General features: G+C 51.6%; 2 protein-coding genes and 1 long non-coding RNA gene across 7 annotated transcripts; all 3 read right to left on the bottom strand.

Moving 5' to 3' along the window:
* Window positions 1-152: 152 nt before the first annotated feature.
* On the bottom strand, window positions 153-8,812 carry LOC126027701 (uncharacterized). The gene is made up of 6 exons (XR_007502309.1): window positions 8,732-8,812; window positions 8,073-8,133; window positions 6,363-6,440; window positions 5,691-5,747; window positions 1,135-1,233; window positions 153-169 (listed from the first exon to the last, which is right to left on the bottom strand). It is a non-coding gene; the product is annotated as an uncharacterized LOC126027701 (long non-coding RNA).
* Window positions 8,813-9,253: 441 nt separating this feature from the next.
* LOC126027689 (FXYD domain-containing ion transport regulator 7) lies at window positions 9,254-18,872 on the bottom strand. Its single transcript, XM_049786694.1, has 6 exons — window positions 18,753-18,872; window positions 13,922-13,951; window positions 11,069-11,143; window positions 10,897-10,939; window positions 10,718-10,758; window positions 9,254-9,611 (listed from the first exon to the last, which is right to left on the bottom strand). Exons 1-6 carry the CDS (start codon window positions 18,781-18,783, stop codon window positions 9,589-9,591), a joined length of 243 nt encoding a protein of 80 aa, XP_049642651.1. The 5' UTR covers window positions 18,784-18,872; the 3' UTR covers window positions 9,254-9,588.
* A 203-nt stretch (window positions 18,873-19,075) lies between these two features.
* FXYD1 (FXYD domain containing ion transport regulator 1) lies at window positions 19,076-25,570 on the bottom strand. 5 transcript variants are annotated; one of them, XM_049786688.1, is made up of 7 exons: window positions 25,488-25,570; window positions 22,713-22,777; window positions 22,328-22,360; window positions 21,617-21,691; window positions 21,169-21,205; window positions 19,525-19,574; window positions 19,076-19,333 (listed from the first exon to the last, which is right to left on the bottom strand). In XM_049786688.1, the coding sequence occupies exons 2-7, from the start codon at window positions 22,771-22,773 to the stop codon at window positions 19,311-19,313; spliced, it is 279 nt and encodes a 92-aa protein (XP_049642645.1). In that variant the 5' UTR covers window positions 22,774-22,777; window positions 25,488-25,570; the 3' UTR covers window positions 19,076-19,310. The 5 variants fall into 5 exon arrangements, with proteins under 5 accessions (XP_049642645.1, XP_049642642.1, XP_049642646.1 ...); XM_049786685.1 differs by lacking the exon at window positions 25,488-25,570 and adding an exon at window positions 24,366-24,454; XM_049786689.1 differs by lacking the exon at window positions 25,488-25,570 and adding an exon at window positions 24,366-24,454 and having other exon boundaries at window positions 22,328-22,357.
* Between the last annotated feature and the right edge of the window lie 1,882 nt (window positions 25,571-27,452).

Genomic DNA, 27,452 nt, shown 5'->3' with positions numbered 1-27,452 from the left:
GAAATAGAACTCCCATGTGGCTACTGTTGGCTACAGGCCCTACCTTTCGTGGGTTTCTGGTCGAACACTGGAGGCGTTGATCCAGGTACATGTTCACTGACCAGAGGTACTTTTTGAGTCATATTTTTTCTGGTTGGACTCTGGGTGTTTCTCTGCTTCTTTGTGGTTTCTGCTCAGGTCACAAGAAACAGAAGCAATGAGGGAAACTGTGAATAAGGAAGGACATGCAGAATCATAGAATAGTGAACCCCATCCCCTCCAGGTCTGACACAGACCTTCACAGGGTCACTGAGGCACTGGGAAAGGGGGTCAGACACTCTCATAGATGGGCACACCAATAGTTTTTTTCCCAAGTAGTGTGGAAAATAAAAGCCATAACCTGGAGCATGGCTCAGTGTCTATTCTGCCTTGTAAGACCATGAGTGTGATCCCTGGTGCTGTTAACAGAGAGCCAGCCCCTTGGTTCTGGGGCTCCTCCTTCATCTGAGTCCATGGTCTCCAGTACAAGCCTACGAGTGCGCCCATCCTAACCCTCCCCAGACATCACAACAGCAGCCACACAGAAAAGGGAAGGAAATTACATTTTCATTTTAGTTAAAAATGGTCGGTGTTGGGGAGAGATAGCACAGCAGTAGGGTGTTTGCCTTACAAGCGACTTACCCAGGACCAATGGTGGTTCAAATCCTGGCATCCCATATGGTCCCCCATGCCTGCCAGGAGTGATTTCTGAGTGCAGAGCCAGGAGTAACCCCTGAGCACTGCCGGGTGTGACCCAAAACCCAAAAATAAATAAATAAATAAATAAATAAATAAATAAATAAATAAACAAATAAATAAATAAATAAATAAATAAATGTCAGTGTTGATGGTGTCCTTTTTTGAAGGCTAGGTCATCTGGGGCCAGGTTCTGGGACCGTTGCTGTGGCACCCTCTGGGGAAGCTTCTAAACCCCATTTTCTCCTCTGTAAAGTGGGGGAGGTGGTCATTTCTACCTTGGAGATTCTGTTTGAGGACTGAGTGGGTGAACACAGAGATTCTGAGCTGTTAGCCCTGGGAGGAGAAGAAGGCCACATAATGGCACTGTGTGTGGCAGAAAGAACTGGAGGCTTTGGCTGCTTGTGAAGTGGGACAGACCTTGTGAACCATCTCTAATCCTTCTGTGGGGAGCAGAGGGTCAGGAGAGAGCCAGGTCAAGCTCCTACAGGGCCTGGAGAGTGCTTTCAAATGTTTGCTCTACAAGAAAAGAAAGAAGGAAAAAAAAGAAAAAAGGAAAGAAAGGCTGAAAAGATAGTATAATGGCCCTTGGATGTGGCCAAACTTCGATTCAGTTCCCCAGTATAACCAACCTGACCCACCAAGCCCCGCCAGAAGTGATCCCAAAAGTGAGCACAAAGCCAGGAGTAAATCTGTGAGCATTGAACAAAAAAATGCAAACAAATGGGCTGGAGTAAATCTTGAGCATTGAACAAAAAAATGCAAAACAAATGGGCTGGAGTGATAGTATAGTGGTAGGGCATTTGCATTCCATGCAACAAAACTGGGTTTGATTCCCAGCATCCCATATGGTCCTCTGAGCCCACCAGGAATGATCCCGGAGCATAGGGCCAAGAGTAAATCCTGAGAACTGCCTGGTGAGGTCCCCAAACAAAAAGCCAAAAAAAAGCAAAACACATTACTGCGATCATATTTATTTTTGGAGGGGCCACACCATGAGGTGCTCAGGGGTTTACTCCTCACCCCTAGTAGGCTTAAAGGACCATAATGGGATGCTGAGAATCAAACCCAGGTCGGCTGGGTGCAAGGTAAATGCCCTACCAACTGTGCTATCCACTCCGGCTTCCTGCAATCTGCATATTCTTATTGCACTTTCAGCAAGTGCAGTTTCTCCAGTAATTCCCATGTGCTATAGCATGAACTAAAGAACTGTTGGTGCCCACCCAATGTGGACCTCAGAGATGGGAGAACAGGATAGGAAACAAAGGGATTTGATCTCAATAACTGGATTATTTTTGTTGGAGAATATACATACTACTCAAGCACATTAAAGAAAAATTGAAGATCCCTTTTTAAAAGGATTAATTTTAGGGGACAGACTGATAGCACAGCAGTGGGGCGTTTGTCTTGCACGTGGCTGACCCAGGACAAACCTGGGTTCGATCCCCAGCATCCCATATGGTCCCCCAGAGAGGATCAATTTCTAGCGCATAGCAGGGAGTAACTCCAAGTGTCATTGGGTGTGGCCCCCCCAAAACAACAACAACAATAGCATACAATAATAATAAAATAAAAAGGTTAATTTTGCGGTCATACTTGGCTATTTTCCCAGTTCTGTGCTTACAAGTTGCTCCTGGCAGTGCTCAGGGGACCTTGTAAGGTCAAGATTCAAGGCCCTGGGCTTCTGTTTCCTTGCATACAAAGGCATGTGCCAAACTTGTTATGTCTCTACTCCAGCTCCTAATAGCACTTTAAAAAATTGGTTGGGGCTGAGAGATAAGCCTGGACGTAAGGAGTTTACCTTGCATGCAAAAAGGTCAGTGGTTGTAATCCCAGCATCCCATATGGTCCCCTGAGCCTGCAGGAGCGATTTCTGAGCATAGAGTAACCCCTGAGCACATGCTGGGTGTGACCCAAAAAACAAAAAACAAAAGAAAGAAAGAAAAGAAAAGAAAAGAAAAGAAAGCAAATTGTTATCATTCAAGAAAAAAGTTTCAAACAATTAGAAATGTTATATTTTTAAAATTTAAATATTGTTATCTTGGGGGCCACACACAGCTGTGGGCAGAGGGCTTACTTACTGGCTCTGCATTCAGGGATCACTCCTGGTGGGCTCAGGGGACATTATTTGATGCTGGGTATTGAATCTGGGTCAGCCCTGTGTAGGACAAATGTCCTAACAGCTGTATGTTCAGGCCCATAAATGAAAAAAATTTTTTTGTTTTTGTTGTTGTTGTTATTTTTGGGGTCATGTCTGACATAACTCAGGGGTTACTTCTGGCTCTGTGCTCAGAAATTACTCCTGGCAGGCTCTGGGACCAAATGAGATGCCGGGATTCGAACCACTGACCTTTTGCATGCAAGGTAAACGCCTTACCTCCATGCAATCTATATGAGGTGCTGGCAATCAAACTCAGGTCTGTTGCATGCAATGCAAATGCCCTACCACTGTACTATCACTCCGGCCCCCATAAATGAAAATGGTCTTTAGGACATATACACATGATTTTTTTTTGTTTTGATTTTGGGCCACACCAAGTGATGCTCAGGGGTTACTACTGGTCTATGTTGCTCAGAAATAGCTCCTGGCTAGGGGGACCCTATGGGACGCCAGGGTCAAACCAGGTCCATCCTAGATCTGTCGCGGTGCAGGCAAACGCTCTAACCGCTGCGCTATTGCACTGGCCCTACACATGGTTATTTTAAATTGTACATTTTTAAAAATGTAATCAATGCAAGATTACTCCAGATAGAGGTAAAAAAGATAAAATTATACTAAGAAGGAAAAAAAAGAAAAAATTATACTAAGAAAAGAAACAGGGGCCAGAGCAATAGTACAGCTTCCCCTGCATATTTAACCCAGGTTAAATCCCCGGAACCCATATGGTCCGCCTGAGCTACCACCAGGAGTGATCTACCGGCACTAAGCACAGTTAGGTGGTGGCCCAAAAAAACAAAAAAACAAAAGAAACAGGGCCAGAGTGATAGTGCAGTGGTAGGGGCCTTTGCCTTTTACAGGGCTGATCCAGGATGGACCTCGGTTTTGGTTTGATCCCCAGCGTCCCATTATAGTCCCCCAGCCAGGAGCGATTTCTGCGTACATTGGCCAAGAATAACCTCAGAGCATCACTGGGTGTGGCCCAAGAGAAAAAAGAAAGGAAAAAGATTGGACTGGAGTGATAGCACAGCGGTTAGGGCATTTGCATTGCATGCGGCGACCCTGGACAGACCCAGGTTCAATCCTCAGAATCTCATATGGTCCCCAAGGTGTGCCAGGAGCGATTTCTGAGTGCAGAGCCAGAAGTAACCCTTAAGTCACTGTTGGGGTTGGGTTGTGTTGGGGGAAGGAAGGAAGAAAGGAAGGAAGGAAGGAAGGAGGAAGGAAGGAAGGAAAAAGTGGAAGGAAGGAAGTGAAGGAAGAAAGGAAGGAAGGAAGGAAGGAAGGAAGGAAGGAGGGAGGGAGGGAGGGAGGGAGGGAGGGAGGGAGGGAGGGAGGGAGGGAGGGAGGGAGGAGGGAGGGAGGGAGGGAGAAAGAAAGAAGAAAGAAAGAAAGAAGAAAGAGAGAAAGAAAAAGAAAGAAAGAGTAAGAAAGAAAGAAAGAAAGAAAGAAAGAAAGAAAGAAAGAAAGAAAAGAAAAAAAAGAAATAAAGAGAAAGAAAGAAAGAGAAAGAAAGAAGAAAGAAAGAAAGAGAAGAAAGAAAGAAGAAAGAAAGAAAGAAAGAAAAAAGAAAGAAAGAAAGAAAGAAAGAAAGAAAAAAAGAAAGAAAGAAAGAAGAAAGAAAGAAAGAAAGAAAGAAAGAAAGAAAGAAAGAAAGAAAGAACAAAAAAGAAAGAAAGAAAGAAAGAAAGAAAGAAAGAAAGAGAAAGAAAGAAAGAAAGAAAGCTGGCGTCAGAAAGATAATATGGTGAGAAAGGCTAAAAATATAAATATAAACTAAAATATAAATCTTTAGAAAGAAGGAAACCAGTCATGTCTGAGCAAAACTATAAGGGAAAAAATATTATAGGTAGCTGTGTGGGGGAAGAGAAGGTGAAGAAAGTAAAGACACCTTTGCTTTCAAAAGAGGCAAACAGGCCTAAATACTTAAAAATGGTTTTAAATCCATGGTAGCGAAGAAAATTTTAGATGGCTAACTTTGGTGTTACTTAAGATAGTGATGCAGGTTGAACATTAACGTTGCTACCACATTATCGAAACCTGGCAATTAAATTACCCTGGATAGTTTAAAAATTCAAGAAAAAGATGAAGAGATTAAAGGAAGCAACAAAAAAAGGCCAGCACACAGGGAGGTGTTTGGTGAGGGGGTGGTTTAAGCTGCGACTCAGTTCAAAGCAGTTTGTTAAATGAATTATTTCTGAAGTTTGTACTTTTCCAATATACACTTTAAATTGTTTTAATAAGCGAATGGAGAGGCCAGAGAGATAGCACAGTGGAAGGGCATTTGCCTTGCATGTGGCCGACCTGTGGGGCCCAATTCGATTCCCAGCAGCATATGGTCCCCTAAACTGCCAGAGGCAATTTCTAAATTTAGAGCCAGAAATGACCCCTGAATGTTGCCCAATAACCAATCAATAAATACATATAAATAAAGTTACATATAAATAATAAATAAATAAATAAATAAATAAATAAATATATAAATAAAGTACATATAAATAAAGTGAAGGGCCAGAGAGATAGCATGGAGGTTAAGATGTTTGCCTTGTATGCTGAAGGACGGTGGTTCAAATCCCAGCATCCCATATGGTCCCCTGTGCCTGCTGGGGGCGATTTCTGAGCATAGAGACAGGAGTAGCCCCTGTGCACTGGCAGGTGTGACCCAAAAACCAAAAAAAAACAAACAAAAGTGAATGGAGCTCTCTGATTGCTCCACCATATAATAGATTAGGTCAGTAGGGGCTGGGATGGCAGAGTGCCAGAGGAAGACAGGGAATGTCTGTCCAGACCCTTCAGTGCCCACCCTTGTCCCACTCACCATTAGGCTGCAGGGCTGGGGTTGGAGGTTGGGACTGGACTTCCGGGGAATCTGTTTCTGGAGTCCCAAGCAGGACATGGAGAGAGAAGAGAAGATATGGAGAAGATCATGCACAGGGTGGGATACTGGGAATAGCCATAAGAGTTCAGATTCAAAGCAATAGAAATGATGTCATTAATTCACAACTGCCCAAATGCAATGCCAGTATCTCTCCTCCATGGGAATCCCCAGCCCAGAGAGGCCCATTCTCTACCCAGCACAACCTGCTCTGTAAGAGCACCAAAACACCTTTGAAGAAACAAAGCTATGAGGCAGAGAATCCAAAACTCTGGCCAAGCAACATTTTAAGACTGCGGAGGCACATGATCTAAGCCCCGCACCAATGACAATCCGTTCTGGGACATTTGCAAAAATATCATCCAGGGAAATCATTTCCTTTGAATTCTCAAACATCTCTGGGCTTATCTTGGGCCCATAAAAAACAATGTGCCCGAGAATAAAGCCGTCATAGGAAAAAAAAAAAAGCCCCAGATGAGAATAGATTCTCCATAGCAGCATTTAGGCCTTGATCAAATCAGCTACACAATGAAAAAAAAAAACCTCTCTTTAGTCCAAGCTTGAGATTTTTATTGTTGGTGCTACTGGCCATGACTAGCTTACAACAGGCCTTACCTTGAATTTGAGTTTGGGTGTGGATGCTCAGAGTGGTTGAGTTTCCTGGAGAAATAGTTGCATTCATCAACGGCTTTCCTGGGAAGTTGAGGAAGTCAAGTCAGGGAGCATAGAATGCCCTCACCCATACCCCCATATTCCCCTCTTGTCTGAGCTCTTGGGGTTAACTTCGAAGGACCTGCTACTGGGGAGGCAGATAGCTGTTTGACCCATATGCTTTGGGTGACATCAATCCAAGATTCTGGAACAGTTTTTAGAAATGCAGATGCCCCTGCGTCCCAACACCCTTTGTGGGATGGAGGATTCAGTTCAGCCTCGTGAGCCAGTCAGGGCCCTGGTTTCGAAAATTACACCTTACGGTGTAACTGGAGTGAGAAAAATCTCTTCTCTGGGCCTCATCTGCTGAGCAGGGTTAAATGATCAACTAGCTTCTCAGTTTTGTAGAAAGAGAAAGGAAGGAGGGAAAGTGACTCTGCCACTGCTTAGCATGTGTTGGATAGATCCACTGCCCAATCTGGCCCAGATATCCCCTGTCCCTGTGCCCAGTCCCACATCCAGAAAACTGTGGACTTGAGTCAGGTCAGCCTTCAGCTCATTCACACCCTTCTGTGTCCTTACTTCCTCCGAGTAAATGCAAAGTTTTCACGTAGATCTTTGGCCCACACTCCATCAGTCCTAGGGGCTCACCACTTTGGCCTCCCCTTCCCACCCTGTCCCCATGCACCCCCTATCCAGCCTCTGGTGATGCCTATGCCCCCCCCTCCAGATATACACTATTTGCCCAGTTTATCCCCTCTGATCTTCCGGGGTCAGCTATAAAAGTTTCCTTCCAGCAAGTGCTTCCGGGGACCTATTTGTTTCCCCTTCCTTCCTGCTGTGGTCAATGTTTCTGTCATGACAGGGAGTCAGTCAGTCAGTCAGTCACTCATGTGGGGTTGTGGTGATCATATACTTAACATGGTGTCTCTCCCAACTAGCATATAAGATCCAGTTCTAATCATTGCTGTTTGCCTAGTTAACAGACCCAGATCCAGCACAAAGTAGCTGCTCAACAAATACTTCGGAATGACTCTTGAGCACCGTCTTGTTAAGAGATATGAAGGGATTGTGGGACCTCAATGGCTTATATGCTCTGAGCTCACTGGTCAGGTGGGATAAGTGAAATTCCAGCCGCTCTACTGACTAGCTTCTTTCACAGACTATTACCCTTCCTGAAGCCTCAAGTTTCCTCATCTGTACTATGGGGGAAACCATAGAGAAGCCAAAGGAACAAAGGCAGCACCTGGCAGGTAGCAAGAGCACACAGGCTGCAGCACAGGCCCTGCCTTTAGGAGGGAAGTGTCGTCATCGGAAGGGGGAAAGTTGTGGAGGATGAGGTGAGCTTTCTGAGGGGCTGGTGGGTCCCAGCTCTTTAGCTATCTATTCCCCTTGGAGCAGGAAGCCCCTGTTCCTGGCTGCCGAGAGGGAAACCAACACCCCTGGCCCTGCCAAGCCAAACTCTGCGAGCTCTTCTTGGGGGTGAGGCAGAGGCTGCCCAGCAGGACAGGATCTGGCTAGACTCTGTGGAAGCAGCCGCCCTGGTGTGAGAGGCCCTAAGAGGGTGGAACCCTGGCAGGGCAAAGGCAGTAGTGTTGGGGCCGATCAGCAGGGACCTAGGACATTAGGGGGCCACATGCCAGCTCTGGGGAAAGGGTGGGGGACAGGCCTTACCTTCAGGGAGGACAATGAGGCCCACGAGGGTCAGGAGACACAGACAGCTTGAGGAAGACATCTATGGGGAGACCAGGAACTGGGGTTGGCCAGGCACCCCTTCTCCTTCCAGCCCCCTCCCACCTGGCTTCAAGGACTGACACCTGCGGATCAAGAGCCGAGGGGTCCCATCTCCTTCCCCCTTCTCACTCTAAGTCTCCCCACAAAGGGAAACATAGATGAAATTGGGGTTTTGGTAGCAAGCACTGAGCAGTGACCCCCCCCCCCCACAGCGAGGCAAAACAAATAAGTAAAAAACTCCTGCTGCCCCTCCAATAGGCACTTTTCCCTCCTGGGCTTCCCCACTCACACAGCCCCGAATTAGGGGACCCCCTACAGCTGTCCTGGGGAGTTGGAGGAGGCAGCAAGGAGGGGCTGGGAGGAAGAGTGAGTAATAGGCTCCTGATGCAGAGGAAAAAGTGACTGGGGTGGCCAGGAAGATTCCAACAAGCAGAGAGGGCTGGGGAGCTTTGGGGGGGGGGGCGTCGCCTGGAGCAAGACAGGAACAATGGGGAAATTGAGGCAGGTGGGAGCGGACAGCACAGAGAAACCCAGGGGAGCAAGCATGGTTGGGGTGACCCGCTCTAGAGCGCGGGCTCCAGAGACCCGGCTGGACCCACCTGAGCAGCGGCTGCCCCGGGTGACCGTGGGGGTCGCGGCGAGGCGAGGGTCGCGGGCGCTGCGGGACGGGTCTGAGCCTCCGGAGCGGCCGGAGCAGGAGCAGCGGCAGCAGTGGCTCGGCCGAGGGTGTGGCCAGGGGCGCGGGCGGGCGAGACCGACTCAGTCATTTCCTCTCGGGTTTCCTTTCCTGGCCGGTGGGAGCAGGGGGGACACCCAGGGCTTGGGGCGGGGGTGAGGGCGGACCCCAGCCACCCCTAGGTCCAATGGGGGCCGCAGGTCTGGCTGGGTGGGACCCATTGCAAGAGGAGGTGGAGAAGGAAGCAGTATTTTGGGGTGGCAGGGAGGGAGTGTTGGGGGGTGGTAGTGGGTGGGTGGGTGGGTGGGTGGGAAGGGAGACAGAGCAGAGGTTGGGAGAGGGGGGCAAGTCTCAGGATCAGCAGTTTTGTGTCCCCCATTCAGTTTTGTGTCCCCCCCCACGTCCCCAGGCGTTGATCCCCACAGATGAGAACACTCAGACAGAACAGGGGAAAAAACCAAATGCACAGTTTTATTCAGCTCAAGACATAGACACCAGGGGGCAGGGGTAGGGAGCATAAGGCTCCCCCAGAACCCAGGAGCTGGAGGCCTGGATCCAGGATGCAGGCGGGCTTGGAGGGGTCATCATCATCATCGCCAAGGCCTGGGGAGGGACAGGGGGTGCAGTGGCTCCAGCCTTGGGGTGGGTGCGGTCCTCATTTGAGGGAGCAGAGCAGCCGGCCCTGGGGGGGGACCAGGCTGGCGTCCCCACTGGCTCCGCCCATTCATCAGGCTCCCAATCGGGCAGGGACAGCAGAGCAGCTGGTGTCCCAGAATGGTCTTAAACACTGCCACCTCCGGGGGCTGTGGACAGACAGACAGACAGACAGACAGACAGATAATCAGTTCCCTGTGATTGAAACTATCATAGAACCCCCAAAGGAGAGCTGTGTGTGTGTGTGTCTGTGTATTTGTGGAGGGGGGATTGATCACCCTAATTCGACTAGAGATCTTTTGAGAGGCATCCTATAAGAAAGTCTCCAGCCCCCCAGCGAACCCCCCCAAACTTCCTCCTTTATCCTAACCCTTCCTGACACCCCTTCTCTCTACCTTGGGCCCCACAAGAGTTCCAAGGTAGTGGAGGAGGCCAGTGCATCTATCAAAGGCCATGCGTGTCACTAAGACAATGACACAAAGCCAGAAATCCTGCACCACCACCACCACCACCACCACCACCACCCACCCCTCCCCGCAAACACCTCAGGGCCCCTTGTTTTCCTTGTAAGAGCCATTCCCAGCTCTGTGCTTCTGGAAACGCCCAGAAAGGCTACAGTTCCAGCAACAACATGCTGAGTTATATTTATATAATTCAAGTAGCACCGCAGAGTCAACGTCACTCTCATCTACCTTTCCACAACCTGCACCCACGAATGCCTTCCTCAGGTTGAACTCTTCTTACACCCCCAATATCACCCCTATTCAGAGGGTCCTCCAACCACATATTCACCTCACACACTCCTCACTCCACACCTCTTCTCACCCCTCACCTCTCCTCTCCCAGCCCTCTCCTCACAGACACCAGCTCACATCCTTCCTGCCTCAGTGGTCACCCCTGCATTCTATGCATCCTTCCATTGGCTATTTTGCACAATGTTCCCAAGCCCTCCAGTCTTCCATCCCTCCCACCTTCTCCCCCAGGCAGGCCCCCAAACCATTTCTCAGCTGCACTCCTACTTCCGGAAGCTTCTAGGACTTTCTCAACCACAAACTCTCAACTCTGTGTGGCTCAGCAGCTGTCCCAGTAGTTCCCTGTGTCCACCATCACAGGTGGCCCATTCTTAGGGGACCTGGTAGGCTCCCTTTTAAGGAACGAACTTCCCCCCCCCCCCCCCCCCCCCCCCCCCCCCCCCCCCCCCCCCCCGTCCATACTGCACCACCTCCTCCTGGAATCTCCCAGGCTCAGCTCGCACCTGAGGAGGGAAGCTCCGACTTACAGGATTTGCACGTTGGGCTGTGAAACAAAGAGAAAGCACAGGCATTTCGAGGATTTTATGGGAGATGGTGGCCCAGGCGAGATTCTTTTAGGAACTCCTTTCCACCCACACCCACACCCACTCCCCAAACCCCATGCTCCTCACGGCTGCCACACCTCTCAGATCTGGAGTCGGCCTTCCTGCACTTCACCTTCTTGCCTGTCAGCAGAGAGAGACACAGAACATGAGGTTATGGACACAAGGATGCAGGGGGCCTGCGAGGGACTGGGGACTCCGGGCCACCCTCTTTGAGGGTGTCTACTGCCCCAGAGGGGGGGTCACACTTACTGAGGATGATGATGATGCCCAGCACAAACATTATGGTAGCCAGGGTCAAACCCACAGTCTGCACGGTGTCATAGTCTGGGGAGAAAATAGGGGACATCATGCTGGGGTACACTTCTGCCTGACTTCCAGTTGGGGGTCCAGAATTCAGGGATGCTGCACCAGTGAGCAGTGGGTAGCCATAAACCAATTCCACTTTCAGCCAGTGGTGCTGAACAAGAGTACCCCCCTAGAGTAGATAAAGTGCCCCCCCTCTTCCCATGTCCCTAATCCTAGTGTGGATCATGGAGATCTTCCAATATCCCCCAGCACAGGAAGCCTGTGATGTCTCAGAGCTGTACCAGGCCCCTTCATAGTTGTACTTTTTGTTTTGTTTTGTTTTGTTTTGTTTTGTTTTGTTTGGCCATGCCTAGTGGCGCTCAGGGGTTAGGCTCGAGGCTCTGTGCTCAAAAATTACTCCTGCGAGTCAAAGAGATAGCACAGCCGTAGGGTGTTTGTGTTGCACGCAATAGATCCAGGATGGATGGTGATGCAATTCCCGGCATCCCATATGGTCTCCCAAGCCTGCCAGGAGTGATTTCTGAGCACAAAGCTAGAAGTAACCCCTGAGTGGCGCTGGGTGTGACCCCCCAAAAAAACAAACAAACAAATAAAGGAATTACTACCGCCAGGCTCTGGGGACTATATGGGATCAAACACGGGTCAGCCGTGTGAAAGGCAAATGCCTTGCCCATTGTACAATTGCTTCACCACCACCGCTTTATAGGTAGAGTAAAAAACAAAGTTTAAGCCCATAAAGGCCCTAACCTCCTCTCACATTCATTCCTCCCCTGTCCTGCTCAGCACCCTTCTTCCAGGCCTGTTCACTCCTGCTGTTCCTGGAGACTGTGGGGGCTGGTTCTTTGCCTCTTCATCTTTCTGCCAGGAGGCCTTTCCATGTGGCTTTCTTCCCTCATTTCTGGGCTGTGCACCTTCTTTGGATGTCCTATCTGGATTTCCTTCCTCTCTCAACACTTTCCTTTCTTATGTTTCTTTTCTTTTCTTTGATTTTCTTGTTAACACCTGGAGGTGTTAACTCTGCATTCAGAAATTGCTCCTGGAAGGTTCGGGGGATCATATGGGATGCTGGGATTTGAACAACTATTGTCCTGGATTGGTTGTGTGCAAGGCAAACAACCTACATCTGTGCTATCTCTCTGGCCCCTCTCAATACTTTCTTTCTTTTTTATTTTTATAAAATATTAATGAAATATTAATTTAAGCTCCATTTCGGTGCTCTCAACACTTTCGAATCTCATCCTTTTCTTTATTTTCTTTCCTCTGATTCACTCTGGTCTAGAGCCCGATAGGAAATATTTGTTAAAATGCAAATTATGGCACATCCATCAGTCCAGGCCTCTGCCCTTATGGAACTGGACTTTCTTTTTCGAAGCACTAAAGCAAAATAACCCCTTAATTCCGAGTTAAGTGTCTAAAACTGATTATGGTGTGACCCTTCTTGCTGGAGCCAGGAAAGGTGCCTCTTTCTCTGTGAGGTGTCTTTGTCTCTATCCATCTCTATCTCTCTCTTTGTTGTTTATTTGTTTGGGATCACAGCCAGTGATAGTCAGGGCTTACTCCTTCCTGGATCTGTGCTCATGAATCATTCCGGGAAGGCATGCAAGGCAAGCACCCTACCTGGTGTACTATTACTCAAGGACCATGGGCAGGTCTCTTATAAGGAAACAGAGTGGTTAGTTTTTTATTTGAGGCCAGAAGGAGGAAACAGAGCCTGGACTGGCTATGTTCCTAGCAGAAAGAACAGCAGGTACAATGGCCCTCTGGATAGGAGAGGACCAGCCTAACTGGAGAAAAAAACTTGATCAAGAAGTGTACAGGGGGGACAGGAGAAATAGCATGGAGGTAGGGTGTTTGCCTTGCATGCAGAAGGACAGTGATTCGAATCCCAGCATCCTGTATGGTCCCCCGAGCCTGCCAGGAGCGATTTCTGAGTGCAGAGCCAAGAGTAACCCCTGAGCACTGTTGAGTGTGACCCCCCAGCTCCCCCCAAAACAAAGTGTACAGGGGGGCTAGAGGAGTGGCAGAAGTGGTAGGGCATTTGCTTTGCAAGGCGCTAACCTGGGAGTGACTGCTGTTCGATCCCCCAGCATCCCATATGGTCCCCCAAGGCAGGAGAGATTTCTGAGCACATAGCCAGGAGTAAAACCTGAGTGCCACACCCAAAAACAAAAAAAAAAAAAACAAAAAAATAAGTGTCCAGGGGAAACCCGCAGGGGGCTCAGATTGCTGGACAAGAGATAGTTTCTTGGAGCTTCAAAGCTATGAGTCCATAGACCAGAGAAATAGGACAGTAGGTAGGGTACTTACCTTGTGCCGGGCCCACCCAGGTTCCATCCCCACCCAACCTCCAGAAGTGATCTCTGAGTGCAAATCTAGGAGCAACACCAGGTGTTACCCCCAAACAAAACAAAACAAAACAAAAACAAGGCTACGGGGCCTATTTAATGGCATTAGCCAGGAAAGTTGTTCCCAAATTCTCATAGATATATCCTATTAATTCTGACTTACAAAGCCTCTTGCTGAGGCCCACTCGCTGGTGAGTGAATAAAATAGGATTCAGACCCAGACAGCCTGACCTCACTGTTGTCTGAATCTTTAATGATGCCCACATGCCATCCCAGACTCCTGGTGGCCTGGAGGGTAATCCCTTCTTTCCCACATCAAACTCTGCCCTCCCTGAGTCCCACTGCTGGAAATTGTATTTACAAGGTCTCAATCACTGAAGGTCTAAAGCCACTTCAGCAGGGGCCCCAGGATCTGCAGACAGCGGCCCTCATCATGGAATTTGCCACTTACCGTAGTAAAATGGGTCGGGATCATGAGAAGCTGTGTGAAGGCAGGCAAGGAAAGAGAAGGGAAAAGGTTTCAGTATTGGCTTCTTAATAGTGCTGAGGGTTCGAGACCAATGGTTTTGAGAAGTTGGATAAAGAAACCCTTTGCTCTAATAGCTAAATGACACAGACACATGGCAGGACACAGCCATGAAAACAGCCCATAGTTGAGATTCCAACACCAACTCCCTTACTCCAAAGGTGGGTCCTTCCCGTTGTGCAGGGCACAACCTATCCAACTGGGCACACATTTGGGTCTGATGCAAGCTATGAATTCAATTCCTGGAAAATATTAACACACTCCCACTTGTGAATGATGCTCGGAGCTAAGAAATTCATAGTAGGTTGCTTGAGTAACATCAATCCCCAAACAATCCCTAAAACTTCTCAGTCATCTGAAGATTTCAAATGGCAAGCGCTGTTCCTGCTTGTTTCATCTACTCGCTCCTACCTACCACCAAATCCAACACAGAGGAGGCAGTTTGTTGTGTTATATATCATTTAAAAAAAATGCTATGCCGCATATATCCATGACTAATAATGACTATACCATTGGTGTTAAGATGTTTCCAGGGCCTGGAGAGATAGCACAGCGGCATTTGCCTTGCAAGCAGTTGATCCAGGACCAAAGGTGGTTGGTTTGAATCCTGGTGTCCCATATGGTCCCCCGAGCCTGCCAGGAGCTATTTCTGAGCAGACAACCAGGAGTCACCCCTGAGCAACACCGGGTGTGGCCCAAAAAAAAACAAAAAAAAAAAAGATGTTTTCAAATTGAAAACTTCAGAAATGATGTCATGCTTTTCCGTCTTTGTGTGTGTGTGTGTGTGTGTGTGTGTGTGTGTGTGTGTGTGTGTCCATGTTCTCAGCTCTGCCACATGAAGTCCACTCGGCAGAAAATGGCTCTGATATCACACAGGTGAATTAAACTTACCCAGATGGATTTACTTGTTCTCATCACCCAAACCACATTCCCCTTCAGGAGAGCCTGAACTGTCCTTCCCATTCAAAAAGCTCATCTTCGTGGGCTCCCTAATGCTTCCAACAGCTCTAGAACATTCTACCTTGTTCAGAGCAGAATTCTGCGAAGCCAGAGAGCCACTGGGGTGGACACCAGGAGAACCAAAGAGGTGGCAGGTAGATCATTGTCATTAGGACACACAGTCTGGGCTCAGGAATGCAGAGTTGCTATGGGGGCACATGACTGATTTTGGTCAATGAGCTGTGAACAGAAGAGTCCTTGCACTTTGTAGCTAGAAAAGCAAGTAAAAACCTGCAAAAAACTTTCCTTCACCCCTGTGCATGTGAGCTGGGGACCTTCCACCTCATTTGCCTTTGGTGAGAAGAGCCCCCAGCTGGTATGTGGTGGGCAGAGGGTCAGCGAGATCAAAGAGGAAGGTTACACTGGGTGACACTCTGGCCTAGACCCATTGCTACAGGTGGCATGAGACATGTTGAGCTAGGCCTTCTCGAAGCTCTGCCCCATCTTCAGAGAGGACCATAGGCAGGCGCTGATTCATCTTTAACACCTTCCAATTCAGACTAATCTTCACCTTTTCCCCCTTGGAAAACAGACCATAGGTTCCCAGCCTTCAGCAGGTGACAATAGCCAGGTTGAATTTTGTGTCATCGTTTTGGTTTTCTCCCTTATGTGTTAACCTCACAAGCTGACAGCTCTGGCTGGGTGCCCAGTTCTTTTCTAAGTGCTGTGTGGTTATTACCACATCTAACCCCAGAGCTGCTCTCTGGTAGAAAGTAGGTGCTATCTTCACTTCAGTTCACGAAAAAGGAAAGCTGAGGGCCAGAAGAGTGAAGTCACTTGTTTAAGATTGTTATTGGAGTGTGTGGGAGGAAGAGATAGCACAGCAAGTAATATACCCTTTTTTTTTTTGTATGCAGCCCTCTCATTTCAACACTTCGCATCACATACGCCCCCCCCCCAAACCTGCTAGGAGTGAGCCCTTATCACTGCCAGGTTGATGACCCCATAAAAGATGATTTGGGGTTCTCCCCAATATTGTTGAGGGCATCAGTGATGTTAGAAGAGCCATGTGGCGCCTGGGATGAGGCCTGAGCCTAGCAGGCATATGCTTCCATTCTTTAAGATTATTCTTTATTTATTTTTTTTTGGTTTTTGGGTCACACCTGGTGGCACTCAGGGGTTACTCCTGGCAGGCTTGGGGAACCATATGGGATGCCGGGAATTGAACCACCATCCATCTGGTGTTGGCTGCATGCAAGGCAAACACCCTATTGCTGGGCTATCGCTCTGGTCTCGGTTATTCTTCAATTTAAGGCAAATACCTTTGCTTTGCCATGTGTGGTAGCGAGAGCAAAGAACCCTTTTAAAATATTAATTCCTTGAAGGGGAAATACTAACTAAATAACAGTGTGCGGAACATTTGAATTGGACAAAAATTAGCAAGGTGGTTTTCAACTCAAAAGCTTCAAGATGGGGAAACATTATTTTAGTCATCTGTGATCTGTCTCAGCTCCTCTAGCAGATGGAGAGCACATTTGTTTGACTCATTGCAACTGTTCATGCTGGCATTTATGAAAGTCTGTCAAAGAAGTTTTCTGGAATGAATGGAAGGTGGATGTGATGTGAGTCCCTGCAAGGCTGCTGAGGCTGCCCCAGAGACGGAGCAGCGGGGACTCGACTGCTCGGTCTCTCTCGTTCCCTGACCCTGTGTCTGTGACTGTCCCAGAAGCCGCTGTGGTGGTCACAAGCACCAGCCTCCATGCACAAGCTCCTCTTCTGAACCTGCTGCCCCAGCAGTCCTGGTCTTGGGGTGAAATTGGGAAAAGGGTGGTGCCTCCGGGCAAGAGAAGAACTGTGCATCAGTCCTGGCCAGTTGCCAGGGAGACCTCAGGAAGGAGGTTGTTGCTATGGTAACCGAGCATCTTGAGAAGTTTTTGGAAAAAAAAAATTGGGGGAGGTGGGTTTGGATATCTCCACTGTTGCTGGGTGTTATCTGGGGCATACCTGGGAGTAAAACCCCAGAACCAATCTGGGTTCTTCTGCTTCCTTTCTGTCTCCAATTATTGCCCCTGTAGGACTTGTCCAGAAGGGGATGTGGGGTGTGGGGGGGGTCATTCTCTGGTACAGGATCCCAGCTGGTGTGTGGACCCCATCCCCTGCTGTTAGCCCCCTTCTTTCCTTGCAGTTCTCTAGCTAGCGAGAGGGAGCCTATACCTCTTTTTCCTTCTCCATCCAGCCATTTCTTAATTCATTTCTTTCAAGCAGCCTGCAAAGCACAAGTTGCTTTTACCTCCCTGGGGATTTCCCAGCCTGAGGTCCCTTCAGGGTGTGGGGGGGGTGAGAGCCATGGGGGAGGGGACCCCACCCAGGCATCTGTCCTCCCGCCTCTTCCCGTCTGCTGCCATCCATCGATCCTGCTAACCATCATCTCTGCAAAAAGAAGCTCTGGGCTCCCGCCAGGCCTGCTGCCTTGGCCCTGCCCCCCCTCCCTAGGGTGGCTTCCAGCCTCTGCAGCCCCCCCCCCCGCCCTGCTTTGAATTCTGCAGATATGGCTCAGTGCAGCGCCCCGTCTGCCTGCCTGCCAGGAAAGGGGGCAGGGAAGGAGGGCTTTGAGTGGAAGTGGGGTTTCCTTCACCGCCAGGGGCTCCTCTCTCCCCAGCCTGGCTCTCAGTTTTGGGAGCCCTCTGCCAGCCCAGTTTCCTCCACCTTGCATATTAGATATTCCCCCCCTTTGTTCCTCTGCTGGGACTGTCTTAAAAAAGGGGGCTGCCTGAGCCTGTAAGTGGGTGTATAAGTAGGTTAATAGGTATGAAATGAAAATCGATGCGAGGCTCCAGGGGGGTGTGGGGGGGGCGCCCAAGTCAGCCTCCTGGACCAGAACAGCCCTGGGAGGTGGCTGGGAAGGGGGAGGGGGTCCCGAGATGACAAGTCTGCCAGCCACAGGGTTCACTGCAGTGGCTGCCCCGCCCCACGCCACCTCCTTCCTCCTCCCCTCTGCTGTCTCTTTCCTCTCTCTGTAGGGCCATGTCTCCCCCTTGTGTCTCTCTCTCTCAATTCCTCTCTCCACTTCTCTCTCTCCAGGGCTGGGTCCCTTGCTCCATCAGTCTGTGGCTTTGGTTTTTTTTTTTCTCCATGATTGCATCTTTAGCTCCCTCGGTGCTCCCCTCCTGTGCTCCTTGCTTTCTGCATCTTGGGTTCTCTCCTGGTGGCAGCTGGGGGGTGTCCTGTCTCAGTCTCTCTGGGTCTTGCAGGTACTTTCAGCCCCCCTATCTTTGCGTCTCTCTCCATGTCTCTAGCATTTATTTCCCCCACTGGGTTTCCCAGTTTCCCCCATTTCCCGCTGAATCTTCCTGTCAGTGATTTCAGAGAATAGACCTCACCAACCAGTACAGGAAAATGGACAGGAAGCAATACCCGCACCCCACTCACCCCACCCCACCCCAGGCTTCTTGGGGGGAATCCGTGAGGACCCTCTTTTGCGCAGCCCCACCTCCCATCCTGCAAGCCCCTCTCCAGCTGCTGCCATCACCACCGCTGGACCAGCCACCCGGTTGCCATAGTAACTGTCTTCGCATCCTTCCTCCCGGGACTGCCGCCGCTCTCCACCCCCGAACCGCACCACCGGGAGGGGGTGTCCCAGAGCCCCCCCTTGAGAAGCACCCAGGGGTGCCCTACCTCCCCGCCCCTGGCCTCTGTCCATAGATGACACGGACACCCCCTTTCCACGCGCTGGAATCTGCCCAGAGAGAGGGTCTCGCGCTTCACTAAGATCTAACCCCCTCTGAGCCCCCCCAAATTCTCCCCGGGCGACGCTCACCCGTCGTGGGGGCCTGGGTCGGGGTCGCCATGCTGGGCCGGAGCAAGGGGGGGAGGCTGGATGCTGAGATGGTGCAGGCGCGGCCGCAGCAGCTGGAAGCGGACGGACTGGTGTCGAGGGGGGAGACTGGGGGGAGAGTCCTGGGGTTGGGGGGGCCCGTAGCCAATGGGGGCCTTGAGAGCCCGCCCCCGTGCAGGCCACCCCCATCCCGCACACGCCCACTGCCGACGTCCCGCCCCTTCCCCAAGGGTGGGGGTGCCTCCTGCCGGGGCGAGGGAGCCCCCCCCCCCCGGAACTCGCAGAGAGACTGATGGAGCCACCGAGACAGAAGAGCTGGTTTTATTGGGAATCCGGGGGGGCTGCAAAGCAGGGCAGGAGGCGGCCAGGGGGTCGGGGGGCGCGGAGACGTGGGTGGGCCGTGTCAGGTGCGGGCGAATCCTGCGAGCTGGACAGCGATGAGGGGCGGGAGAGACCCCTCCAACCCTGCACCGTCACCCCCAAACGGTGTCGCTGCAGACCCCCGAGGCTGCCTGCACGCATGCAGCGCGCCAGGTGCTCCTACCGCCGGCGACTCGACAGACCTGGGGATGGACGTGTAGAGTTTGGGGGGTCAGGAGAGCGCCTTAAGCTCACTCAGAGGGTGGGTAGATGGGTAAGGGGTAGCGGATTATCCATCCCGGGGGGTGTTCGAAGCATGCAGCTTCTTCCAATTCGTGCAGGCAAAGGGTTCGTGGAGCCAGCCCTCCACCCCACAAACACTCCCCGAACTCACGGCGGATGGAGCTCCGGAAAGTTCCCTCTTCTTCATCAGGCTCCCCGGTTCTGGGAAAAGAAAAGCAGGAGGAGGGGTGGAAGGTGGGATGGAAGAGAGACGGAGCTTCCAGGGACTCTCCCACCACCACCCCCCAATGCAGACCTCGCATCACTGCGGGATGCCGGAGCCCCAGAAACGGGGCGCAAGGCGCAGAGCCTCTCTTGGCCGCGCCCCGGAGCAGTTTAAGTAAGTGAGCGGCTGGAGGCGCTGAAAGGCGAGGAGCAGTTCGGGAGGACTGGCTAAGGGAATTCGAGGGCAGACCCGACTTGCCTGGAGCTCTTCTGGCTCGGAACCCCAAAATCTGGGTCTCCAAGAGGGACAGGGGGGCAAGTGGGTTTACCTCTCTGTGCCTCCGTTTCCTGCTCTAAAAAGGAGATTGAGAACAGCGCCGGCCCTTACAGCGATTTTTTATTAGGTGAGGGATAAATAACACTTTAAGGAAACATGGGACATGGGACACACCCTGTGAACAAGAGCTGTTATTTATAATAAGAGCTGAAAAAAGATGCGATCTTGGTGCCTGAGCGGTAGCTCAGTGAGTAGGGCTCTTGCCTTGCACAGCCGCTCACCTGGGCTGCATCCCGCAGCATCCCATATGGTACCCCACCAGGAGAAATTCCTGAGTGCAGAGCGAGGGGTAACCCCTGAGCATCACAGGGTGTGGCCTCCACTAACCCCTTCCCTAAAAAAGTGTTTCTAAATCGAGCTCTTGTTGTTCCAAGAGGGAGATGGTACTGCCTGGGCCTTCTTTCTGTCTTTATGTAAAGATGAATCGAAGAGCCAGCAAGAGAACCCACCACTAAATGGGCCGCCCAGAGGAGGTGATCTCATTTCGCAGAGCTCTCTCTCTCTCTCTCTCTCTCTCTCTCTCTCTCTCTCTCTCTCTCTCTCTCTCTCCTTCTCTCTCTCTCCTCTCTCTCTCTCCTCTCTCCTCTCCTCTCTCTCCCTCTCCCTCTCCCTTTCTCCCTCTCCCTCTCCCTCTCTCTCCCTCTCTCCCTTCCTCCCCCTCTTCTCTGTCTCTCTCCTCTTTCAGTGATTTACATTCACTGGGCTCTTGGAACCCACTGCCAGCTCTGTCTGTGTCTGTCTCTCTCTATCTCTCTGTCTCTCTGTCTCTCTCTTCTCTCTCTGTCTCTCTCTGTCTCTCTCTTCTCTCTGTCTCTCTCTGTCTCTCTCTGTCTCTGTCTTCTCTCTCTGTCTCTGTCTTCTCTCTCTGTCTCTCTCTCTGTCTCTGTCTCTGTCTCTCTGTCTCTGTCTCTGTCTCTCTCTCTCTGTCTCTCTCTCTGTCTCTGTCTCTGTCTCTCTGTCTCTCTCTCTCTCTCTCTCTCTCTCTCTCTCTCTCTCTCTCTCTCTCTCTCTCTCTCTCTCTCTCTCTCCTACCCCCGGGACTCTTGGAACCCACTGCCACCGAGTTGGGAGCTCAGCCAGGCTAGGAGGACCGTTAATTCACCGCTTGGTCCCCAGGGCTTGAGTTGGGGCTTGGCTGTAGTAAGTGCTTCAAACGGTCCCCAGCTGCGAGTTGGGGGGGACGTCCAGCCTCGCTCCCCGCATCCCCCTAGAGCGGGGGCGGGGCTCAGAGTGAGGCCGGGAAGGGCCTTTTACCTCTGCTGCTGGTTGAATTTGCACCGGCACCTTCGGCCTGCGGGTGGGGGAAGAGAGAGGGAGGAGAGGGTGGGCTGAGATTCCTCCGGAGGCGAGCGCAACTCGGCGCTCTAGCTCCTAGGGACTTCAGCCTGGAAGCTCGCAGAGGGGAGGGGACGAGGGGGCGTGGCCGTTGTGTGTGGGCGTGGCTTGTCATTTAAGGGGCGTGGTTTGGTATTTCAAGGGCGTGGTTTGGAATCTCAGGGCTTGGTTAGGGATCGTGGGGGCGTGGCTTGGAATCACAGGGGCGTGGTTTGTTGTGTGGGCGTGGCTTGGGCTCACAGGGTGTGGCTTGTGAGAGGGTGGGCGTGTCGGGGCGGGGCCGCGAGGCGGGCCCAGACCTGTGGCTGCCCGAGCGCAAAATTTGCAGAAGCGCGGCTGGAAATGGGGTGGGCTACGGGGTACTCACTCAAAATGATGAAGATGCCCAGGATAAAGAGGATCCCGGCGATAGTGAGGCCCCCGATTCTCAGGGATTGGTAGTCTGCGGGCCGCGGGGAGGAAAGGGAGGGTAGGGAAGGGAGATGAAGAGACAGGAGAGAGAGAGAGAGAGAGAGAATGAGGAGTGGGTGGAAGGAAGGAGAGGAAAAGAGAATGATCAATGAGCGGAGGAGGAAGAAGCAAATATGGGAAGAGGGTGAGCCGGAAAAGATGAGCGTCTAAGGGGGAGGGAAAAGGAAGGGGCAGGTCCCAGAGTAGAGGGGGAGGAGGATGAAGAGGAGGAGGATGGAGACTATGAGAGGTGAAAAGGCAGGAGGTGGCAAGAGAGGTTGACAGGTAGGGTGGAACATGGCGAAGAGGGCTGGACAGAGCTGGACAGAGCACGCGCTTTGCATGCAAGAGGACCAGGTCAAAGCCTAGCCACCACCCAGTTCCCCTCACTGTCCAGAACACCATTAGGTGTGCCACTCCCCCCACCCCCAAACAAACAAGTTAAAGAAATTACTGAGAGAGGTGAAAGGAGAAAAGAATTGGAAAGAAATGAGTCTGAGAGGCAAACTTAGAGGAAGAGATCAGCAGAGGCAAGTACAGACTAGGAAGTAAAGAACTAAAGGGAGAAATGAGGACAGGCAGACTCGGCCCCCCAACTTCCCAAGGCAGATGCCTGTCTCTGCCTCACCATATGTGAACGGGTCATGTTCCTTGGGAGCTTCTGAAAAGAGAGAGAGAGAAGTCAGATGTCTGGTGCTTCCCTGGGTCCTGGACCAGGTGTGACATAAAACAGACCCTCCAGATCCCTGGCTTCCTGGACACAGCCAGGGTCTGTTGGACCCTGAGCAGGCTGCCTGCTCTCTGGCCTCATGCTTGCTGGTGGAGGGGGGGTATTATGATGCTGCCTATAGCAGCCCACCCTCTCCACCTTTGTCTAACCCAAGACCACCTCTCGGCCTATATCTGACTCCTTTGAGACTCGTTTTCCTGTGCCCCAACTAACTCCAGCTTGCTTCTCCGGGCCCCCTCCCTGGACTGAGGAGAGCACTGTGGAGCTGTCTCCCCAAACTCACCTGCATAGGCCAAGCTGATGACACCCACACAGAGAACCAAGATGTGGCCAAGCGATGCCATTGTCCTGGGGAATAATACCAAAGATCAGAGAACATGGACCCTTTCCCCCCAATGAGGCGAACCTGTACCCAAGCAGTTAAATCCAGAGACTTAATTCCCAAAGCTCTAGAGTGGCCACCATGGGGTCACAGTGGCAGCCAAACAAGCCACACTGCATGGAAAGAAGGTCACAGAAAAAACCCAGCACAGCGAGGGCAAGGGAAACGCAGTTTGTGGGCCTCAGCCTCCCAAAATGGGACTCCAGATTCCCCACCCCTACCTTGCAAAAGAGCAGATGCCTGAGCCCACCCAGAAGAGTAGACAGGTTGGCAGCCCACCAGGACAGATGGCAAGACACGCCCCGGGCCCACCTGCCCACACGCCAGCCACAGTCCCGGCCTCCCTGCGTGCAAACAGCCCAGCTTCCCTGCCCTCGGCAGCCGGCCCGCTCTCGCCTGACCCTGGGTATAAATATCTCCCACTTCACCCCGGAGGAATTTGCCTCGCACAGGCCACCATGGAAACAGCTTTCCTCCCCCCTCGGGGGTCACACACAACCCTGTGGGCCAGGCCTGGCTGCTAGAGCCCCACAGCAACCTCTCCCCCGCAAAGGACACCCCCTTTCTGTCCTCTGTGCCAGAAGAAAAAAGACAAGCATCCCTCCACCCTTTGCTGGGAGACATCTTTTGCCAAGGGGTGACATAAGACTCAAGCCAGTAGGGCAGAAGTGTGAGGACACTTAACACAGATGCACACAAACACGCACAGAGAGACACTCAAATACACACACACAGACATACACATTGAGATACAAGCACAGAGACACAGAGACACAGAAAAACACTCAGGCACACAGTAACACACAGAGACACAGACATACTCAGACACACATAGAAACAGACAGACTCATACACAAACACACAGAGACACTTGTAGACACACAGAAACACAGACACACAATGACACCACAGTGACACGCATAGACGTGCACAGAGAGACACACAAATATACACACAGACACGCACAGAGATACAAACACAGAGACAAAGACAAACAGGAAAACACACAGTAACACACAGAGATAGACACACAGAGACACCGGACATCCAGAGACACACAGAAACACACAGAGACACATATACAAACACACAGACATAATACAGATGCATACAGAAACAGACACATGCATATACAAACACGCACACAGACACTCAAAGACACACAGAAACACAGAGACACACAAGAATATACACACAGACTGATAGACATACACACAAAACCATGATGTGGGACTGGGAGGGAGACAACACCCAAATTTCTAGTTTTGGTTTGGAGTTAGTTGGCCTCAGCCACTTCTCTGAGCTTCCGGTACCCCCAGTGTTGAAATCGGGCCTACACTGGTGCGTGCCCCAAATCCACACCAAGGCGCACACACAGCCACAGGAGCAGAGAAGTGGCACCCTCATTCCCACCCAGAGAGAGCCCTGCTATCTATATCCCACAGGGTCTCTTCCTCCTGGGTCTGGCCAGCCTAGGAAGCCATGGGGCGGCAACAACTCCTGCTCCCAAAATAGGCGGCCCAGCCACGCAAGCAGGGGGCAGGGGACGCTCACCCCAATCAAGTTGTCCCCTGCTGAAAGAAGCAGGCCCCCCAAAAGTCCGCTGTGCCCCTGGCCAAGCACTTTGGACCCCCTGGCCCAGGGCTGGATGCCCCGCCCCCCGCGGGCTCCCCTCCCAGCCCCACCCCAGCTTTGCCCTCCCCAACCAGCAGCTGTAACTGGAGCTGGGGCTGGAGGGGGGCCAGGGGGCGGCCCCCAGCCCAGACCGCCCTGGCCCGTTATGTTAACTCTCTCAGCTCAGAGGGCAGCTGGCTGGCTTGGAGGAAAGAAGTGGATTGTGGACACATATAGGCCCACACAAAACTGTGCCCTGCGGGTCGGCCTCAGAGAACCCCCAGAGAGTGGGGGAGCAGGGGCATCATGATCTGCCTTCTGCGCCCTGGGAGTTGGGCCCATTTGAGGCCTATGTTCACTTAGCGCTTAGGGACCCACTGGCCCCTGACCACAGTGTTCTATGGAGACTTAGCACCATGAGGGACAGGCCCAAACTCACATTTGACAACTATGGAAGCACAGGGTGGCACAGCCACAAGAAACCCAAGACAGATGCAACCAAAACTTTCTTCCTTCCTTTCTATTTTTTTTTTCCTTTGGGGCACACCAGATGTTATTCAGGGCTTATTCCTGACTCTGCACTCAGAGATCACTCCTGGCGAGCTTGGAGGACTATCCAGGATGCTAGTGATTGAACTGGCGTTGGCCACATGCAAGACAAATACTCTCCCCACTGTGCCATCGCTGTGGATCCACAACCAGAACTCGTAGCCCATCACAAAACACGGTAACAAACCACATAGTCACACTGTCTTGATGGAGACCAAAGACTTTCCACTGTAAAGATGGCCACGGAGAGGCGCATTCTCATTCTCATGCTCACAGCCATGCAGGTTAAATCCCCAAATCTCCAGAAGTCTACTCAGAGGCACACAGACACACAGCCCACACTCCCCCATACTGCCCCATGACAAAGGCCTCACAGCATCCTCAGACCCCACCAAAGATGGGCGCTGACGAGGACAGAGCTACAGGCAGCCACAACAGAGGTCCATGCACACTGTGGTCAGGCCCTGTGCCTGCATACCCAATCATAGCACACAGGCCTGGTCCTTCACCAACCTCTCCTCCCCTGGGCTCTCAAAGCCTCTGTGACCCCTTGGACGCCATCACACCGCTGTCCTTACTGGCTCCAGCACCAGAGACACCAGACACAGGTCTGGGCTTTGCTGATTAATCTGGGGTGGCTTCTCAGTGCCTGTTCCTCATGCTAAAAGATGGAGAAATCACTCTAGTCGTGGGGCCACTGGGCCGAACTCTGGGTCTGTGACCCCAGTAGTTTTATCATTAACTCCATTTTAGAGACTAGAGGTTTAGAGAAATGGTGTAATCGCTTCCCAGGTCCCTCTGGTGGTTAGGGGCAGAAAAAAATGCCAACCATCAGTGAGGAGCCCCAGGGCCAGCTCTGAGGGACCAGAAAGGAATACAGAGGGACACACTCACACTCGGGAAAAGACCAATCCTCACTCAAAGAAACCCACATGCACTCACCCAGGCATGTATGCACACACATGAAATGCACACATGAGTTAATGCATGAATACGCATCCCCATAGGCTCAACGGATGTATAAAAGGCTCCCTGAAGCCTGATAGTTACATGGTCTCTGCCCTCTTAGGACAAGTCTCTGCTTTCTTGCTAGCCACCCTGCCCTGGGGGTCACCAGCAGGGCCAAGTTAATGATAACCCCCTATGTTTATGCAGTGCCCGGGAAGGGGGAGTTGCAGGGAGGGGACACCAGGTTTGTTCTAACCTGGCCCCAGTGACCTCTCTCACAGGACAAGTGGCTCAGTCACTTTCTGCAAATGATGTCAATAGAGCTCAGGATCTACTTCTGTAGAGATGACAAGTGACTCAGGGGAGGTTACCCCATCAGGCCACTGAGCACCCTGAACTCTTGGGATATGGCCCCCTACATTTGTCCCATGGGCAGATGGAAAACTGAGGGCCATGGCCTGTAAATGACATGAAGCTCAGCCCCCTGTGGGTCTTTCCACCTGTGCTGTGTGATCCCTCTCTCTTTCCATCATTACCTCTTCAGGACCACCTCAGCCTCAGTAGCACAGGCTTCGTGATTGGCTTCAAATCTGCCTGGAACCAGGAAATACATTCCTGAACACTCCCCTCCCCATGCCTCAGTTTCCCCACATGTGGAGATCAGTAACTCCATTTCTCTTGTGGGGTTGTGATGAGATCTGAGTAGAGGCTGGCCTTCGGCATGTCTGATGCTACTATTTCAGCAGCGTGTGTGTGTCTGGCAGGAGTGCCGTGGGGTGGGTAGCGTTTCACTTGGTTTTATCTTATTTCATGGTCAGTATCCATCCAAAGTTGCCAAACTCTTAATCCAAAGGAAAAGGATCAATACCCGTGGCTTCAGATCTCCAGCGAGAAAACACGAAATCAGAGAGAGGTCCTAAAACTGGAGTCCTGGCTCTGCCTCGATGCATAACGGGGACCTCAAATTACTTGACCTTTGCTCTTTTATCCCTCCTGTAAATTAGCTGTAGTAGGACACCAGCCCCCAGGGGGCTGGGCTGGGGTGAGGTCAGAATGAGCTCATCAATTGCACCGATTCTAGGACCGTGTTGTTCTAGCAGAGCCGCCACTGGCGCAGGGGGTGGTACCCCACCATCTTGGGGGGACTCCCTAAACCAGTAAATAGGGGGGCATGCAAAGGGTTAACTTCCCAGCTAGCAGAGGAGGGTGTGAGTTTTGGGGCAGGGCTGCCATGCAGAGTGCGGCCACCAGAGGGGGCAGCTGGATCTGAGCTTGTCCCCACTGAGCCTGAGTCACTGCCCACCCACCACACCCTCCTGGATTCGGGGGGAGACAAGGGGGCCAGCTAGGGAGTGGCCAGATAGGCCCCAGATTTCCCCCCACCCGTGGTCTCTTCTCCCCTTCCCCCTCCTGTCCTTCTGCCTGCAGAGTCATCCAGTCCCCACCCTAGTGACATCCTAGGAAGGGGTGAATGGGGTGGAGTGGGCAATGGAAGGAGGGGGTCCACTGGGAGGCCCTGGGGGGGCGGCC

This window comes from Suncus etruscus, chromosome 14 (genome assembly GCF_024139225.1).
Source record: "Suncus etruscus isolate mSunEtr1 chromosome 14, mSunEtr1.pri.cur, whole genome shotgun sequence".
Lineage (NCBI taxonomy): Eukaryota > Metazoa > Chordata > Mammalia > Eulipotyphla > Soricidae > Suncus > Suncus etruscus.
The sequence above is the reverse complement of the archived record's forward strand: the minus strand, read 5'-3'. Positions and strand labels throughout refer to the sequence as shown.

Coding starts and splice junctions, on each gene's coding strand:
- LOC126027689 (XM_049786694.1), bottom strand. CDS start 18,783: ATGGCGACCCCGACCCAGGCCCCCACGACGG. Junction 11,144..13,921: donor TCCCGACCCATTTTACTACG/GTAAGTGGCAAA, acceptor TTTTCTCCCCAG/ACTATGACACCGTGCAGACT. Junction 10,759..10,896: donor GCCGACTCCAGATCTGAGAG/GTGTGGCAGCCG, acceptor TTTGTTTCACAG/CCCAACGTGCAAATCCTGTA.
- FXYD1 (XM_049786688.1), bottom strand. CDS start 22,773: ATGGCATCGCTTGGCCACATCTTGGTTCTCTGTGTGGGTGTCATCAGC. Junction 21,692..22,327: donor ACATGACCCGTTCACATATG/GTGAGGCAGAGA, acceptor CGCGGCCCGCAG/ACTACCAATCCCTGAGAATC. Junction 19,575..21,168: donor AAATTCAACCAGCAGCAGAG/GTAAAAGGCCCT, acceptor TTCTTTTCCCAG/AACCGGGGAGCCTGATGAAG.